This window comes from Xenopus tropicalis, chromosome 7 (genome assembly GCF_000004195.4).
Source record: "Xenopus tropicalis strain Nigerian chromosome 7, UCB_Xtro_10.0, whole genome shotgun sequence".
NCBI classification, from domain to species: Eukaryota; Metazoa; Chordata; class Amphibia; order Anura; family Pipidae; genus Xenopus; species Xenopus tropicalis.
In genome coordinates this window covers 21,243,482-21,260,791 of record NC_030683.2, presented here as the reverse complement: position 1 = coordinate 21,260,791, position 17,310 = coordinate 21,243,482, and the positions used below count along the sequence as shown (strand labels likewise).

The window sequence follows — 17,310 nt, the reverse complement described above, 5'->3', positions numbered from 1 at the left end:
AATAATAATAATAATAATAATATAATCCTTATAATACACAAAAGTTGCAAATATACTGTAAATTATATCCTTATAATATAATAATATCGATTCTTAGTGATGTTATCAGTTATAACAGTGCTTAGTGATGTAATTTCTGTCACATGACTCACTGAAACTTGTGTATCATAATAAATAAAGTACCCCCTTCGGCCTCATGCTTTTCTGTGATCATGGAACACCTCAGGGACTTATAATATGCTTATATTTATACAATAGGGGGTACTTTATTCACTATATAAGCAGTGTTTAGTGATGTCATCAGTTATAATCAGTGCTTAGTGATGTCATTTTTTCACATGACCCCTGTTTGGAAAATATAAGGATATTAGAAGTCACCTTGGAGTTCCATGACCTGAAATACTACCCACTGATGGTAACATAGTAACATAGTAACATAGTAAGTTGGGTTGAAAAAAGACATACGTCCATCAAGTTCAACCATAATGCCTATATATAACCTGCCTAACTACAAGTTGATCCAGAGGAAGGCAAAAACCCCATCTGAAGCCTCTCTAATTTGCCTCAGAGGGGAAAAAATTCCTTCCTGACTCCAAGATGGCAATCGGACCAGTCCCTGTATCAACTAGTACTAAGAGCTATCTCCCATAACCGTGTATTCCCTCACTTGCTAAGAATCCATCCAGCCCCTTCTTAAAGCTATATAATGTATCAGCCAGTACGACTGATTCGGGGAGGGAATTCCACAACTTCACAGCTCTCACTGTAAAAAATCCTTTCCGAATATTTAAATGGAACCTCCCTTCTTCTAAACGGAGTGGGTGCCCTCGTGTCCGTTGGAAGGACCTACTGGTAAATAAAACATTAGAGGGGTTATTATATGATCCCTTTATATATTTATACATAGTTATCATGTCACCTCTTAAGCGCCTCTTCTCCAGTGTAAACAGACCCAACTTGGCCAGTCTTTCTTCATAACTGAGACTTTCCATACCCTTTACCAGCTTAGTTGCCCCTCTCTGGACCCTCTCTAACTCAGTAATGTCTCCGCACTGGAGACCAAAACTGAACAGCATATTCTAGATGGGGCCTTACCAGTGCTCTGTAAAGGGGAAGAATAACCCCCTCCTCCCGTGAATCTATACCCCTTTTAATACAGCTCAGAACCTTGTTTGCCCTTGCAGCTGCTGCCTGGCATTGCTTGCTACAGCCAAGTTTATTATCTACAAGGACTCCAAGATCCTTCTCCATTATGGATTTGCCTAGTGCAGTCCCATTAAGGTTATACGGGGCTTGCATATTTTTACATCCCAGGTGCATGACCTTACATTTATCCACATTAAATCTCATCTGCCACTTAGCTGCCCAGATTGCCAGTTGGTCAAGATCCTGCTGCAGGGATGTCACATCCTGGATAGAATTGACTGGTCTGCAGAGTTTTGTGTCATCTGCAAACACTGATACATTACTCATAATACCCTCCCCTAAGTCATTTATGAACAAATTAAACAAAAGTGGACCCAGTACAGAACCCTGAGGGACCCCACTGAGAACCTTACTCCAAGTAGAGAATGTACCATTAACAACCACCCTCTGTACCCGATCCTGTAGCCAGTTTTCTATCCATGTGCAAACGACTTCACTAAGACCAATAGACCTTAGCTTAGAAAGCAGTCGTTTGTGGGGAACGGTATCAAATGCTTTGGCAAAATCCAAATAGATTATATCTACTGCATCCCCACTGTCCAGCTTCTTACTTACCTCATCATAAAAAGCAATTAAATTGGTCTGACGTGACCTGTCCTTCATAAAGCCATGCTGATTACTGCTCATAATGCCATTCTCCACTACATAATTTTGAATGTGATCCCTTAACAAGCCTTCAAATAACTTGCCCACCACGGATGTCAAACTTACAGGCCTATAATTGCCAGGCTGAGATCTTATTCCCTTTTTAAATATGGGAGTGACATTCGCCTTCTTCCAATCCCTAGGTACCATACCTGATGAAAGAGAGTCTGAGAATATCAGAAACAAGGGCCACTGCAATTCTGCCCCTAGCTCTCTCAGTACCCGAGGGTGTATTCCATCTGGCCCAGGTGCCTTGTTTACATTTATCGTGTGTAACCCTTTAAGCACCATATCCTGTGCCAACCACTGTGTAGTTGGAGCTGAGGCAACAGTGAAGCTATTGGGTGAGACTTGGCCCACTGGCTCCTCTACTGTATACACAGAAGAAAAGAACTGGTTAAGCACATCTGCCTTTTCTGTATCCGCTGTAACCATATTGTTATTATAACTCAATGGGGCCACACCCTCAACCTGCATCTTTTTACTATTAATATACTTAAAAAACTTTTTGGGGTTAGTCTTGGCCTCGGCCGCGATGCGCTCCTCATTTTCTATCTTTGCCTTCCGGATTGCTGTTTTACAACACTTGTTATAGTGTTTATATTCATTAAACGCAGCTACTGTCCCCTCTGACTTATATTTCTTAAAAGCTTTCCTTTTTTTCCCTATTAACTTCTTTACCTCAGAGTTAAGCCACATGGGGTGATTCTTAACACTTCTACTTTTTCTTATTAATGGAATGAATTGAGAACAGTAATGATTTAATATCATTTTAAATGACAACCATTTCTGCTCTGTATTTTTATCAGAAAACATAATGCCCCAATCTATGCCCTGAAGCGCTGCCCTTAAGGAGCTAAAATTTGCCTTCCTAAAATTCAGTGTCTTTGTTGCCCCCGTGTAAATTTGTTTCCTGCACCAAACATTAAATGAAATAACATTATGGTCACTATTACCCAGGGGTTCAACCACTTGCACATTTGCTATACGTTCTGGGTCATTAGAGATCACTAGATCCAGTATAGCATTGTTCCTGGTTGGCTCCTCAACAACTTGTGACATAAAGTTGTCATGCAGCAAGTTTATAAACTTGTTCCCAGTTACTGTCCTGGCAGTACTATTGCTCCAGTCAATATCAGGGTAATTAAAATCCCCCATTATTATCACTTGTCCCAAACTAGCAGCCTTTTCTATTTGCAACAGGAGCTGGGCCTCCTCCTCTTCGCTTACATTAGGGGGTCTATAGCATACCCCTACAATTAGCTTGGTAGATTCTTTACTATCTGTGAGAAGCTCAACCCATAAGGATTCAGCTCCCTCTGTTACCCCCATCACTTCCTCCTTAATATTTGCTTTTAAGTCGTGCTTAATGAACAGACACACTCCTCCTCCTTTCCTATTGCCCCTGTCCCTCCGAAACAATGTATACCCCCCAATATTAACAGCCCAGTCATGAGACTCATTCAACCAAGTTTCAGCAACACCAATCACATCATATTTCCGCTCCAACGCCAGCACCTCCAGCTCTCCCATTTTACCAGTCAGACTCCTTGCATTGGTAAACATACATTTAATACTGGTTCCGGCGTGAGAATGACGTCATTTAAGCCATAATAAAATCCTAAATAGAACCGATAAAGGAACAACCAAACTAAGGCGACTGTAACCGTAGTTTCCCTTGAAGGCTTGGCAGAGATCCGTGACCCAAACTGACCGCGTGTCGGCATTCCCAGAAAGCGACGAATGAAATGCACACGTACATACATTTAATGCAGACACAGAAGATTCAATAAAGCAGATTAGTTAGTGTATTGGCTTAGGCAGAACTGCATTGGCTTTCATTAACTGTTGTACAGATGCAGAATTGGCTGCTTTTATATCATTTTCTCTTTAACCCTGTAGCGACCGTGCTCTCTGTACATATACGGGTCATGCTCTTCGCACTGTGCGGTTTTTTGTGCCAGAAAACAATGGCAACAGCATTATTAGAACTTCTCCAGTTGACACTGCCATTTTACATATTTTTTAAGGTTCCATCAAATTTGTAGAGAACCATTGTAGTTTTGATCTTCTAATTAAAAGTTTGGGATGCTCCATCTAATACATCTATCTTTCTGTTGCCTATCTATCAGGACCAGCTGGGTGTGTGTATTTCTGGGACTGTGTAGTTACCAACTGAGCCACTGGAGACTCTTCAGGCTGGCCCTGATTGGTTCCTGATGAAACCAGGTCCTGATGTACCTCTCCGCCCACCTTATTAGCCCCATGTATAGCTCATCATTTAATCAACACCCTTTTTAAACTTGCCCCTGGCCATTGTCCTTTACTTGGTCCTTTCTAGCCTAGATCTTGCCCTCCTATGATTTGTGTTTTCCCGTTCCTGAGTCCTTGCCTGGGTTTCTGCCCTGTTCCTGTACTCCTGTGCCCCTCCTGGCTCTGTTCTTGTGGATCTCCCAGTTTTTACTTTGGCCTGCTCTTCAACTCCACTTGCCAGCTGCTTGTCCCGAATACTGGCCCAATGACTGGACTCCATTTCTGCCTGCCAATTGCTCCTGTCCCTGGCCTGTATATTTGTTCATATTGTTTTTGTTATTTTGTCTTCATCTGTCTTATGACCTCATTTGTACTACCTTTGTTCCATTTCGCTTCACCATAAAATTCCCGAAACGGCAAGAAAATTCCCAAAACGACAAAAAATTCACGAAATGCATTGTCGCGCAATTTTTTTGTAGCCCACGTCTATTTTTTGTTACCCGTGCTTTTTTACACGACCACGCCCAATTTTGACGCAACCTTTTTTTGCCACAACCGCAACCTTTTTTTTGCCATGACCGCGTCCAATTTGACACAACCGTGCCCTTTTTGATGCAACTGCGTCCAATTTGACGTGGGACAAAAAAATTTGCGAGACAAATTTTTCTGCGGTGAATTTTCGTGGAAGTTTCACGAAACAATTCCCCAGTGGCAAAATGCAAAAATTCACTGCGAGTCCATGCCTGGCGAAAAAATTCGCTCATCACTAATAATAACAGGGCTAGTGGTTGGGGGTAACACCAATAATTATTTTGTTTAATTTTAACAAGACAGGTCTCTCAATCAAAAAAGTAGCCCATTCCAGTATTTGCAGATGAAACCTCCCACAGGGCTTGGGGCAGATTTAAGCCTATTCCCAGTAGACTGATACAGTAATTCCCAACCTGTAGGACAGGCTTTCATAGATATATCCGGAAGCCAAGTCTGAGATTCGGGGTGAACGATTACTTGGTTACTTAGATGTAGGAATTACGGCTGAATAAAATGGTGTTGCCAAATGCACATTAAAAAACACCTTGTTCTACTCGACCACAGAAGATCAACTTACTCGAAAAAGTTCTATAAATAATTAATACCTGAATCTCAAATATCTCGTTAATCCCATTTTTTTCTGTTTATTTTTAGGTCAGCAAATTAGAAAGAGAAAAAAATCAAGAGATCAAGCAAATCAGAGAACACGAACAGCATAAAAATATTGTTCTGATTACCGAGCTAAAGGCCAAGCTGCACGAGGAAAAGATGAAGGAACTTCAGGCTGTGCGGGAAGCCCTGCTGAGGCAGCATGAGTCGGAACTGTTTCGGGTTATTAAAATTAAAGATAACGATAATCAAAGACTTCAGGCCATTGTCAACGCGTTGCGGGATGGTGCCCCGGAAAAAGTCAAAACTGTTCTTTTCTCCGAGGCGAAAGAAGAAGCCAAGAAAGTGTTTGACTTTGAGAAGATCAAAATGCAACAAGAGATTTTTGAACTGAAAGGAGCCAAAAGGCAAATGGAGGAGGCCTTGACCGTGGTCATGCAGGCCGATAAAATGAAAGCAGCGGAAATAAGGAGCATCTACCACCTGCACCAGGAGGAGATTTCCAAAATTAAGCGGGAATGTGAAAGAGAAATTCGTAGGCTGGTATGTATGCAGATCCAACTGTGTTTTATGTTGCATTGTTAGCAATAAATACAGCTATTGTATAGCAAAAAATCTGAAATCTAAAGGCTTAAATAACTTTGGTTGTTTTTCTTAAATGATACTTGAAGGTCAGACTGATAAAGCATAGGCCGGACCTTAGAATAACAAGATATCGCGGTGTTGGCTAATGAGCAAATTTAGGAACTTCTACCAACAGCCATTGTCTTTATGGTTTTGCCTTGATTAGTAAAGTCCTTTCCATATTCCCTATGCAGTCTTAGTGAACCCTACTCCTATCAGGTAGGATAGGTCACAATGTTGTAAATGCTAGCCATATTTGTTTACCCATGAAGTCATTTGTTGTCTGCTATTTTCATTATATAGCTAATGCAAAGACTTCTAAGTCTCCTGAGCAGTTCATGTTGGGACACTAAAGGCCCCCATACATGGGCCGATTCTAGCTGCCGATATGGGTCCCTTAGACTGTTTTCGGCAGCTAATCGGTCCGTGTATGGGCACTACCGACGGGCCTGCCCGACCAATATCTGGCCTAAAATCGGCCAGATCTCGATCGGGCATGTTAGAAAATCTAGTCGGATCGGGGACACCATCGGCCAAACGATTGAATTATCCTGGATTCTCAACATCACCAAGCGAGCAGATCGGCCCGTGTATGGGGACCTTTACACCAACCTGCCAATAATGAGACACAGCACTTGTAGAGAAGGATCAAAGGCTCAATCTGGCAATTCTAGGCTTGTAAGCTTGACACCTTAATGAGGAAGATATTTAATTATTTGGTATAGAATGGCACTATGAATATGGTTTTATAAAGGCCATATCATGTCAAAAACAACTAGCTGCTTTATATGATGTATGGAATTAAGTAGGAATATGGGCATTGGTGTTGCAGTAGATGTAGTAAATTGTCTAAAGTAAACCCTGTTGGTCTGTATGGTGATATTTATTTGTGCATAGATGTAAGGTTGTTTTAGGCAGAGTCTAGATTTTTTTAATTAATTTAATTTTTATTAAACAGTACTCTAGACAAAAGTACATTATCTAAATGAACTAAGGTTATGTAGGGTTCAGTATTGGATCCACTGTTATTGAATCTGTTAATTTTTGACTTTTGCAGTGCATTGAAATGTGGTTTCCTCTAAAGGACATGTAAAAAAAAAAATTAATCAGGGAACTTTGAAATCTTTAAATACCTGCCCCTCCTGTTGTTCAAAGATTATTAGTTAAGCTGCAGCATCCCCTTAATCACTTAGGATTCCTTCTCCTCCTCAAACCCAGCCCCCTCCTTTAGAAACTGACTTTGGCTCTTGGCTACTGAGCATGCTCAGTTTTTCTCAACTCAGGTCACCAAACACAACCTCCAATCTATTAGGCAATGAAGAGATGACACTGCTGGTTTCCATAGAAACTCTTCTCTAGCTGTGCCCTTTGCTGGAGAAATGTGTTTTTTCTCCTAACCTCCTCTCCTGAGCTCAGTTTAACCATTTCAGGGTACAGTCCAAGCAGGACTTTTTATCAAAGTAAGTTCTGCCTGTGTAAGCCTGCATTCTTGATTGCATGAGCTTTACAGCGCACATGTGCTGTTTGCAGATGTGTGTGAGAGGGAAAATGGCCGCTGGGTGAAAGCTGCTATTTGCATTAGGAAAATGTAATGGTGCTAGCAAACAGAGGGGGTATATGTATAAGATTTATATGTCTTTTGAGGGGTCAAAGGGGCTGTACTACTGCATCAGGTAGTTTCAGCAAAGGGTCCTATGCCTTTTTGGTATTCTGTGCAACACTTCCCAATGGCCATGCAATCTTGCCATGTGTCAGTGTTCTTTGAGGTATGTTATTGTGTTGCCATTCACTGATCTTGTTATTCCTTGTTATGTCTTATCCCTTATATCTGTTTTAAGACACCTTGTATATCGATTTCTGTTTTTACCTTATACATGGCCATGTAAGTTAAAGGTGGGCTCGTTGCCTTTTATGTTACCTTTGAGGGAGATATGAGAATTCATGTAGGCGAACAGGGCAGATACTGAGGCTGATTTATCAGAAATCAAACCTGAAGCATTTTTAGCGCATCAGTACTTTCCCTACGTACTTATAGCTTGCAGTGAGAAAAAATTTGCCAAAATATATTCCATTTTTGATTTATTAGCCTTTCTTTTCTTTTTTAATGATGAATTCAATGATAGCGCATTTGCGTATCCATACTGTAATTACTGACATCGTATTCTATTGAATGCCCCAACCCCACTCAGAGTATAGGCTCTTGCTTTCAGCGTGACTCTATAAATGCATATTGATGACTCAACGCTGGAAAGAAAATGTATATTTAAGTAGAAAGAGTTGGCGTTCCAGAAATGATACGTTATATTTAGAATGAAGAAATATTCTTAGATAGATGTCATGTAAAATGCTTTTTTTTCAATGTCACATTATACAAAATAATTCTGCACCCACTAACTCCTCTTAGCTTGTTCTGACTATGATTACCATATTGCGTGTGTGTATGTATGTGTGTGTATGCAGCAGCTCTGAATTTCCAGCCCCTGCCCCAAAGCATCCATGTCTACCCATATAGCTCATGTATGGTCTACAGCTGGACCAGTAACGTAACCAGGACCTCCCGGTCTTGCAACCGAGCCCCCCTCCCTAGATGTGTGTTTTTTTCTCTTCCAGAAGCACACTCGCTTTGAAATTAATCTTGATGTAGCTGCTGGCGGGCCACCAGGGGGTGCATGTCCAGATACAGTTGCTCCCCCTGTGCCCCCAATATTTAAACCCCCTGGGCTGGACTGGAATGCCAGAGGATGTTCTGTGGGTCTGTGGGCCCAGACCCTAATGGTCCCAGCAGGGTCAGACTGGGGGGTGCAGGGCTGCCGCCCCAGGGGTCCTTCAGGTGCCCCCGCTGGCAATGTCCCCCCCACCCCTAACCCCCCGCAGGGGCCCCTGCTGAGCCTCCATTACCCCCACAGGGGCCCCGCTGAGCCTCCCTAACCCCCCCACATGGTCCCTCACCCGTCGTCCTCCCCTGAACGCTCATAAGTTTAACTCGTCAGAAGAGAAATGGTCGGCCGGGGGAGCGCCAGCTGGGCCACTGGGGCCCACAGGGTTTTTTCCCAGTGTCCCAGCAGCCCAGTCCGACCCCGGGTCCCAGTCAGAGATGGTTCCCATCAAACTTTTTGTATTTTTCCCTATAAACTTATATATTCTCTATCTCATTTAATACTGTCTCCTTCAAATTGTTGTGAGCATAGGTGGTGGGTGATTTCTGCAGTGGGGATGTTAATAAAAGGCATTTTTTACACTGGGCTCATTTTCATTTCCCAGGGCCATCACTGTCTATAATATCTTAGTAGTCATGGATGGATAAATACTGAGCCAATTTCATCCATAATAAGACCAGAACACAATGACCCAAAAAAACAAACCCCACAGTACACAGCAGGAGAAATATATTGTCAGTTTCTTTTATAGTAACCTCCAGAAACATTGTAGGATAAATGCAGGGCCAATTTTACCACCAAGTAAACATGGTACAGTTCCATTTATATATATCTCCATCCTGTGTACTGTAGGAAGTTTAGCATACCCAAACTTTCATTAAAATATGCCTATAACTGTGAGGTTGGACCCTGGAAGTCAAGTTTTATGATGGTACCTAGGGGGCGCTGATATGGTTAGGGTAAACCCCTTGATTGGTATTTGACTGTCCCAGCCGGTAAATCCCCAGCCAGGGCCAGAATTACAAATTTACCTGAAATCGGGCAGATATGGGCAGGCAGGTTTGAATTGTTGATTTGTTGATACGGTCCCCGAACCAACGGACACCTATACCCCAGGGCCAAATGACCGAATTAACCCAATATCGCCCAAGCGAGTGGATCTTAGTGTGTATGGCCACCTTAAGAGAAGCAACAGGGTTAAAGCTACTACAACATCACATGCAAACGCTGAGGTATTTATCATGTATACAGCACATTATAGAAATCCTCAATTCCATCTCTTGTCACGGCAATGTGTTTTATATCCAATCCCCAGGCTGCAAGGTGCTCAGATGACAGATGAACCCATCAGGGAAGCACCTAACTCTCACATCAAGGCAGCTGAGACTGTTCCCCAAGGCACCTACAGAGCAACAACCTTTCCCTTTCCTCTTTGCAGTAAGGCTTTTATCCAGCCTACAATAGCTAGTGCCCCAATTAATGAGATGATTCTCCAATGAAATAAACTGCCCTACTCCACCCAACTCCAATCCCTAAACAGCACTATATCTACCTTCTTGCTTACAGTGTAATATCAGCAATAAGGAACTACTAGGGTTCATTCAGTAATACAATGTGCACTAATTACCCTCAATGCATACGTTTCCCAAAATGTCGTAATTGTTGTTGCCATCTAAGTAGATTGCACAGCAATTTGACAGTCTAGGGGGCCCATTTACTTACTCACGAACCGGCCAAATGCGTCCGATTGCGTTTTTTTCGTAATGATCGGTATTTGGCGATTTTTTCTTATTGTATTGTAACGAAAATCGTATTGTAACGAAAATCGTATTGGTAACGAAAAAGTCGCGACAATTTCCGAAAAGTCGTAAAGGCGCTGAAAAAATCGCAAAAAAATACGAAAAAGATGCAAAATGTTCGTTTTCCAATCGGAATTTTTCCAATTCGGATTCGAATTTGTGTCTTAGTAAATCAGCCCCTAGGTATTGGAATTGGCAAATCGTGAGCAACTTGCATTCACTTGCACTTCATAGGGGAGAATATTGTCAATCTGACTTATTATGACAAATACATTTTTTTTTTTTTGGGATGTGGCATCTTGTCATAGTTGAAGAACAAGTGGGTCTTTTACTCTTTGGTTGCATAAAATCAGGCATACTGCCAAACAGAGGGACCCGGAGCTTCCTCTATAGTCACCCTACATACAGAAAATTCTTGCACCTACTACCTGCGCCTATTGAGTGGGCTGGGGCACAGGGAGGGATACTTGTAGAGCGTCGGGCCCCTCTAAAGATTTCTTGCTGTGGGTCCAGACGGTAATTCCAGGGCTCCATTGTGTCAATAAACACAACTGACTTGTGTCAAATAAACCAAACGTTAAGGTAGGGGAAATAATTCACCTCAACTTGTATGCAATCTACCCAAATGGACCCAAATTAGCACCCACAGCAGTAGATACACCTGCAATTACACTAGAATTCTAAAAAAAATGGTAAGCTTTGTGTGCAAAATGTGCACATTGCACTTCTATTGTAAAAGGGACTTTTATTGTAAATGGGGCTTCCCATATTTAGTTCATTCTATGAAAAATACTGCTCTTGGTAAGGTAAGGAACACTGATGGCTTATTGGGAGTTGAATCTCCATATCGGGGGGAAAAATGCAGCAGTGTTGAGAGCAGCAGGGCCTATAGGTTGGGGTTAGTTACAGGTCCCCCTCCGTGGCTGTTCCACGTAGCAATAAGTATGAAGCATGCCTGGCAACTGCCCTGGTAGCCACACTAGCTCTTACATTTATCAGCTTAACATAATGGCTTTTCCGATGCTGTGCCAGGATGATGTTGAAATCGATTTGGTTCCTGGAATGTGCGTGGCAACGCTATCTATACACCATAAGCCACATTTGATCTCACTTTATAAATGCCAGCTTTTAATGGAACAGATTTCCTCCTATACAGCCCGGCCCTGAGAGTATTGATAACTTTATTTTTCTTTCTAGCAGATGTGGTCTCTGTGCATTTACATTAGAAATGGCTTTCTTGGCATAGCTGCATCGGCTCTTCCATTTTTCCTTTTCACTGATTTTTTGCCCGGCTGCTAAACAAATTTAATGTGCGTGGGAAGCAGATTGAATTAAACCGAGCTCATTTATTTCGCCTTCATTATGCGCCATGGCTGCAAGGCCTGTATTGTGCCGCAGGGCGAGATTAGTTCCTAATCATATCAATAGCTAATCAATCAAATGCACATTTAGGGATCACAGCTGTATTTTAATTACATATAGCAGGATTTTTGTCATACTATATACAGAGTTGTTCAGCTAGACACATCTTTTTACAGCCGAAGCCTTTTTATTGCCACCATAGACTTCTTCATATGACATCATCATTAAATTCTGGCTCTTGAACAGGTATATTGGCTAATCAGCCAACTGCAAGAAAAAGGATGGACAACTCTGTTATTCAGCAACTTATCATTCTGTATCCCCCAACTCCCAATGCTGAGTGGTTGAACCCAGTAATATTTTGGGTGCAAGCTCAATATGGGTGCACTAATGGCTATTGGAAGATGTTGGAAAGTGTGTTACAATAACCACTGGGAAGCTGACAGTGGCTTGGCACACAGAGTGCTGTGCAGCTGGCAGTGTTCAGTTGCCCAAAAATACCCCCTTAGCCTCTCATTTACACAAATATTACCTTTAGCATTTGGTAAGCATTTTAGTCAAACTAAGTAGAGTTAAAAAAATTACTTTATCCAAGAAAATTACCAAACAAATAAGAAGGGACACATAATATTAACTCACAATGAACCTGATATCTGTAAGCCAAGCCTCAGTAAGTGTGCATTCATATAGTCAGTAGTACAAATGTGTGCACTGTGGTTCAGCCTCCTCCTCAAGCCCTGTCAATCGAGGCCATAGATGTTCACCCCATAACAACTACAAGTGTATCAGTTTAGTATTAGTTCTGTTTCTCTTGGAAGAAACCTGCTTTTCTAAATCATTAATTCACTCCACCCCCCACAATAACTTGTATAGGATTACAATGAACTATAAGGTAGGGTGGTAGAACTCAATGCTGCCCAATAGAACAAAATGGTGCCCAGCTAGGGTTGCCACCTTTTTCTGTGACTAATACCAGCCTTTGGATTGAGTGTAGGTCTTAACATCATTGGGGGGCAGGGTTTTGGTATAAGGGGAGGGGAAATGGGCAGGCCCTGGAGAGCTTGGAAAGGGTTACATTGAACAGCAATGCTTAAATCCTTTATACATGGTCATTGGGGTTAAAAATGACACATGTCCATCAAGTTAAAAGTTTCTGTCCAAGTTAAACCTGCCTAAATGGGGGGGGGAGCAATCCTTAATTTGCTTCAGATGGGGGTAAAATTCCCGGCTGATGCCAAAGGGCACTCATATTCATTTAATTGATTCAATAGTTTATTAGTTGCATGTAACCCTCTCTTGGAGCAAACTAAGGTATCTGCTAGCATAGCAGTCTCAGGGATGCGGAAAGCCCCTGTATGTGCTGGTGAATAAAGCATCTGGGAGTATATTGAATATTGTATTAATATAAAATATACATATCAGCCAATAAGCTCCTTTTCCCCTGTGTAAACAATCCCAACTTGGGCAGCTTTGCTTATAACCAAGACCTTCATTTACGTTTATCAAGTGGCTCCTCATTGAATTTTATCTAATTCAATAATATCCCCTATATGCTCCGAAGACCAAGATTCCTATATACTATGGTATTGTATAAATCAAAGAGCACATTTGCTTTTTTAGTATCTCATATATATTTTGGCTAGTCCGGTGCTGGCCTACATATGCCATATCTGTAACATGTATGAATATGCCAGGAGTTGCATTTTAGCAATAATTGGTAACACTTTTCCAAGAATTATTTTGCTTTATTTAATTTTATTTCTTGTATTCCTTTATTGTACCCAGATGTTCTTTTTTTTTTTTTGACAAATGCACAAATTTAATTCATAGCTGCATTTGCCTCCGTTCACTAAAGACAGCAGTAATGAAATTATAACCATCAACTCCAAGTCAACGAAAGGAAGAGAATACAAGGAACCTTAGTATTATCTCCTGCACTTCTGATGCTTCAAGTAGCAGAAAAAATCCAAATATTCTTGTCTCATTTTCCTTACATGCTTCTGTGATGTTATTTGGTGTGCAGTTTCGCACATTTCTACTTTGGAAGCCTTGAGGAGACAATATTCTCAGATTTTAATCTTTATACCCATGAGCAGAGCTTGTATTTTGCTTGCCCCTACGCAGAACATTGCAGGAGAACTGTTCCCTTTGTTGATAAACCATTGATTGTGAATTCCTATCACATTCTACTGTATGTACAAGAATATCTATATACAAGCATCAAACGCATTTCCACCCCACATCTCAGCCTAACTGACCTTCAAGCTGGGCTCTCAGATATATTCAGCAAAGCATACTGGCATTCTCATTCTAACAGCCTTCAGACTGAGCCCCCCCAGCTACTGCTGTAAAGGAGCGGTTTAGTGTAAAAATGAAAATGGGCAAAATAGACAGACTGAGTAAAATAAAAAAAAAAATTCAATATAGTTAGGCAAAAATGTCATCTATAAAGGCTGGAGTGAGCAGATGTCTAACATAATGGCCAGAGCACTACTTCCTGCTTTCAGCTCTCTAAGCTGTTAGCAGTCACCTCTTAGTTAGACAGTGACTTTAGGGGGGCCACATGGGACATAACTGTTCAGTTAGTTTGCATTTAAATCTGACCTGTCTGCTCACAAACTAACAGTTATGTCCCATGTGCCCCCACTTAAGTCACTGACTAACTAGCAGGTTAGAGAGCTGAAATCAGGTAGTAGTGTTCTGGCCATTATGTTAGAAATCTGCCCACTCCAGCCTTTATAGATTACATTTTTGCCTAACTAACTATATTGAAAACATTTTTATTTGTCTATTATTTGTCTATTTTACCCAGTTTCATTTTTACACTGAACTGTTCCTTTAAAGCCACCACCTAGTTTAAGAACCACTGTTCTAGGGTATGTAAAACAGTTTCCTCTCTAGTATATATACATTGAAATATGCAATAAAGAAATCATCTTGGCGCCAAATAAGCCATATCCCTTACTTCTCACTGTACAATAAAAATATTAATGGAACATAAACGCCACTTATCAAACCACCTATCATCCTGCTAAACCATAAGCAATCTAGAATATAAATGCAGTGTGATGGATTCCGAGTTCCTTCCCCTTCAGGTGTTGAGTTATTACCAGAGGCCTAGGAATAGCACCCTAATGTACACAATGGACACTGTTGACCATTTGAGTGACTTTGTTTTGTTCTCCTTGTAGATGGATGAAATTAAATTAAAAGACAGAGCAGTTAACCTGCTGGAAAAAGAGTTAGGGGTGCAATCCGGGCATGCTCAAAGACTTCAACTCCAAAAGGAGGCCTTAGATGAGCAGCTTATCCAGTTCAAAGAGTCTGACCGTCACCTGAGCAGCCCGAAACGGGAGCTTCCCAATGCCAGTGGTGCAGGAGAGACTTCAGATCATTCTGGAAGCCCTGTAAGAATTTTAACCTGGTTTTTCCCTAAAAAAAATTGTCTTTATATAGGTATCCCACGTTTTTATGAGCATTTTCTTTTTTCAATCTATTCCATTTTGTGCCAGACGTCAATATATATACAGTGCAAAAGCATTCAGACCCTCATTTTGCCCAATAACAAATCCAGCCTGGCCGGTTTGATCTCTGCAATATTTTTATTTCAAAGCACTGAAAGACAATATCGATTTTATACCAGATACAGATCTGTTTCTTTCATTCAATCCCCATGCGTCAAAAGTTTGTAGACCCACATTCTACTTTTTATCAGTAGGGTCTGGCCACTCAGAAGGGATGGTGCAAAATATAGGGACAAGCTGAGAGAGAGCCTGATTCAGGCTGCTAAAGACTGGATTTCTGGGAATTTTGATATTTCAGAAGAACAATGACCCCAAACACAAGGCAAAGTGACACTGGAGAGGCTGAAGGACAAACAGGCCAAGGTTCTGCAATAGCCCAGTCTCAGCCCTGATCTTCATCTGAGTATCTGTGGCTGTATTTGGCATTAAGGTGCACAAGTGTCATCCATCTCTAAATAACATTGCATTGTGGGAATGGAATACTTAGACCAGCAGCATATTTCTGTTTATTATTATTATTATTATTATTATTATTATCTTACTAAAAACAATTTTACACAGAGAAAACACACATTTTCAGAGTCGAAGATTAAAATAGAGATATTACAGAACAAAATTTCAGTGTGGAATTTGTTGTTCCGTAAAATGAGAATATTGCTCAAGGGTCTGAAAGGTTTTCTAAAGGCACTGTATGTATGTGTTCATATATATATGTAGTATATATATATATATACAGTATGTTTTTTTCTTTGAATGGAACTTGTGAAGATGCATGTTTGTCCCTTTTATTGTGTAAGAAGGGATGGTGCAAAATACTGTGAAATATGGCTGGTAAAAAAATACATGTGGCCAAAAGCTCAGCTTTTGAGCTGAAGGACATGGCTTAAGTAACATTAGAGGGGCTAATTATCCTACAATGGCCCAGTCATAGCCCTGATCTCAGTTCCATCTGTGGCACTGTTTAAGAAATGAGGTGCCATCTGGCGAGCTTGGTGCAAATCTGCCTGGAAGAATGGGCCAAAATCATTCCTGAACAGTCTAAAAAACTAGTGCAGACTTAAAGGAGGACTAAACCCTCCACAGGAAAAAGCCCCCATAGACTGCCCTCAATTGGCCCTCCTCCCTGCTCCCTCCCCTCACAGTTGATTATATGGAAAAGTGTCCTTGTTTGGAAAGCTGGCCTATAGATGCAGAGTAGCACAGGCTATAGGCGATATCTTTTGGATTTTCGGATCCTCTTTTTTCACTTCACCAATGGATAGAGTTTTGCACATGTGCAGTTGGAGCTAATCTCAGACTAATCCCGGACTAATATCATATTAATCTTGAACTAATCTCGGACTAATCCCGGACTAATTTCGGAGTTATGTCAGACTAATCTTGGACTAATTTTGGATGAATATCAGACTAATCTCAGATTAATATCGGACTAATCTTGGACCAATCTCGGGTTAATCTTGGACTAATATCGGACTAATCTCAGACTAATCTCGGACTAATCTCAGACTAATCTCGGACTACTCTTGGACTAATCTTGGACTAATCTTGGACTAATCTTGGACTAATATCGGACTAATCTCAGACTAATCTCGGACTACTCTTGGACTACTCTTGGACTGATCTTGGACTAATATCGGACTAATCTCTGACTAATCTCGGACTACTCTTGGACTAATCTTGGACTAATCTTGGACTAATATCAGACTAATCTCAGACTAATCTCGGACTACTCTTGGACTACTCTTGGACTAATCTTGGACTAATCTCAGACTAATCTCGGACTACTCTTGGACTAATCTTGGACTAAAATCAGGCTAATCTCAGATTAATATCGGACTAATCTTGGACTAATCTCAGGTTAATCTTGGACTAATATCACACTAATCTCAGATTAATATCGGACTAATCTCAGATTAATATTAAACTATTCTCTGACTAATATTGGACTATTCTTGGACTAATCTTGGACTAATCTCGGACTAATATCAGACTAATGTCGGACTAATCTCGGACTAATATGGGACTAATATGGGACTAATCTCAGACTAACATCAAACTAATCTTGGACTAATCTCAGACTAATCTCGGACTAGCTCCAAC

The 17,310-nt window shown here is 41.0% G+C and overlaps 1 protein-coding gene across 3 annotated transcripts in view; it reads left to right on the top strand.

Annotated features, from left to right (window-relative positions):
• Positions 1–17,310, top strand: part of jakmip3 (Janus kinase and microtubule interacting protein 3) — a 64,558-nt gene that overhangs the window by 5,559 nt on the left and 41,689 nt on the right. For 2 of the 3 annotated variants that reach the window (XM_031906432.1, XM_031906431.1), the window contains exon 2: positions 5,290–5,787. In XM_031906432.1, the coding sequence (XP_031762292.1) occupies positions 5,290–5,787 (498 nt within the window). Of the gene's footprint in view, positions 1–5,289; positions 5,788–14,877; positions 15,094–17,310 lie in introns of all 3 variants that reach the window. The other variant, XM_031906433.1, reaches the window with a different exon arrangement.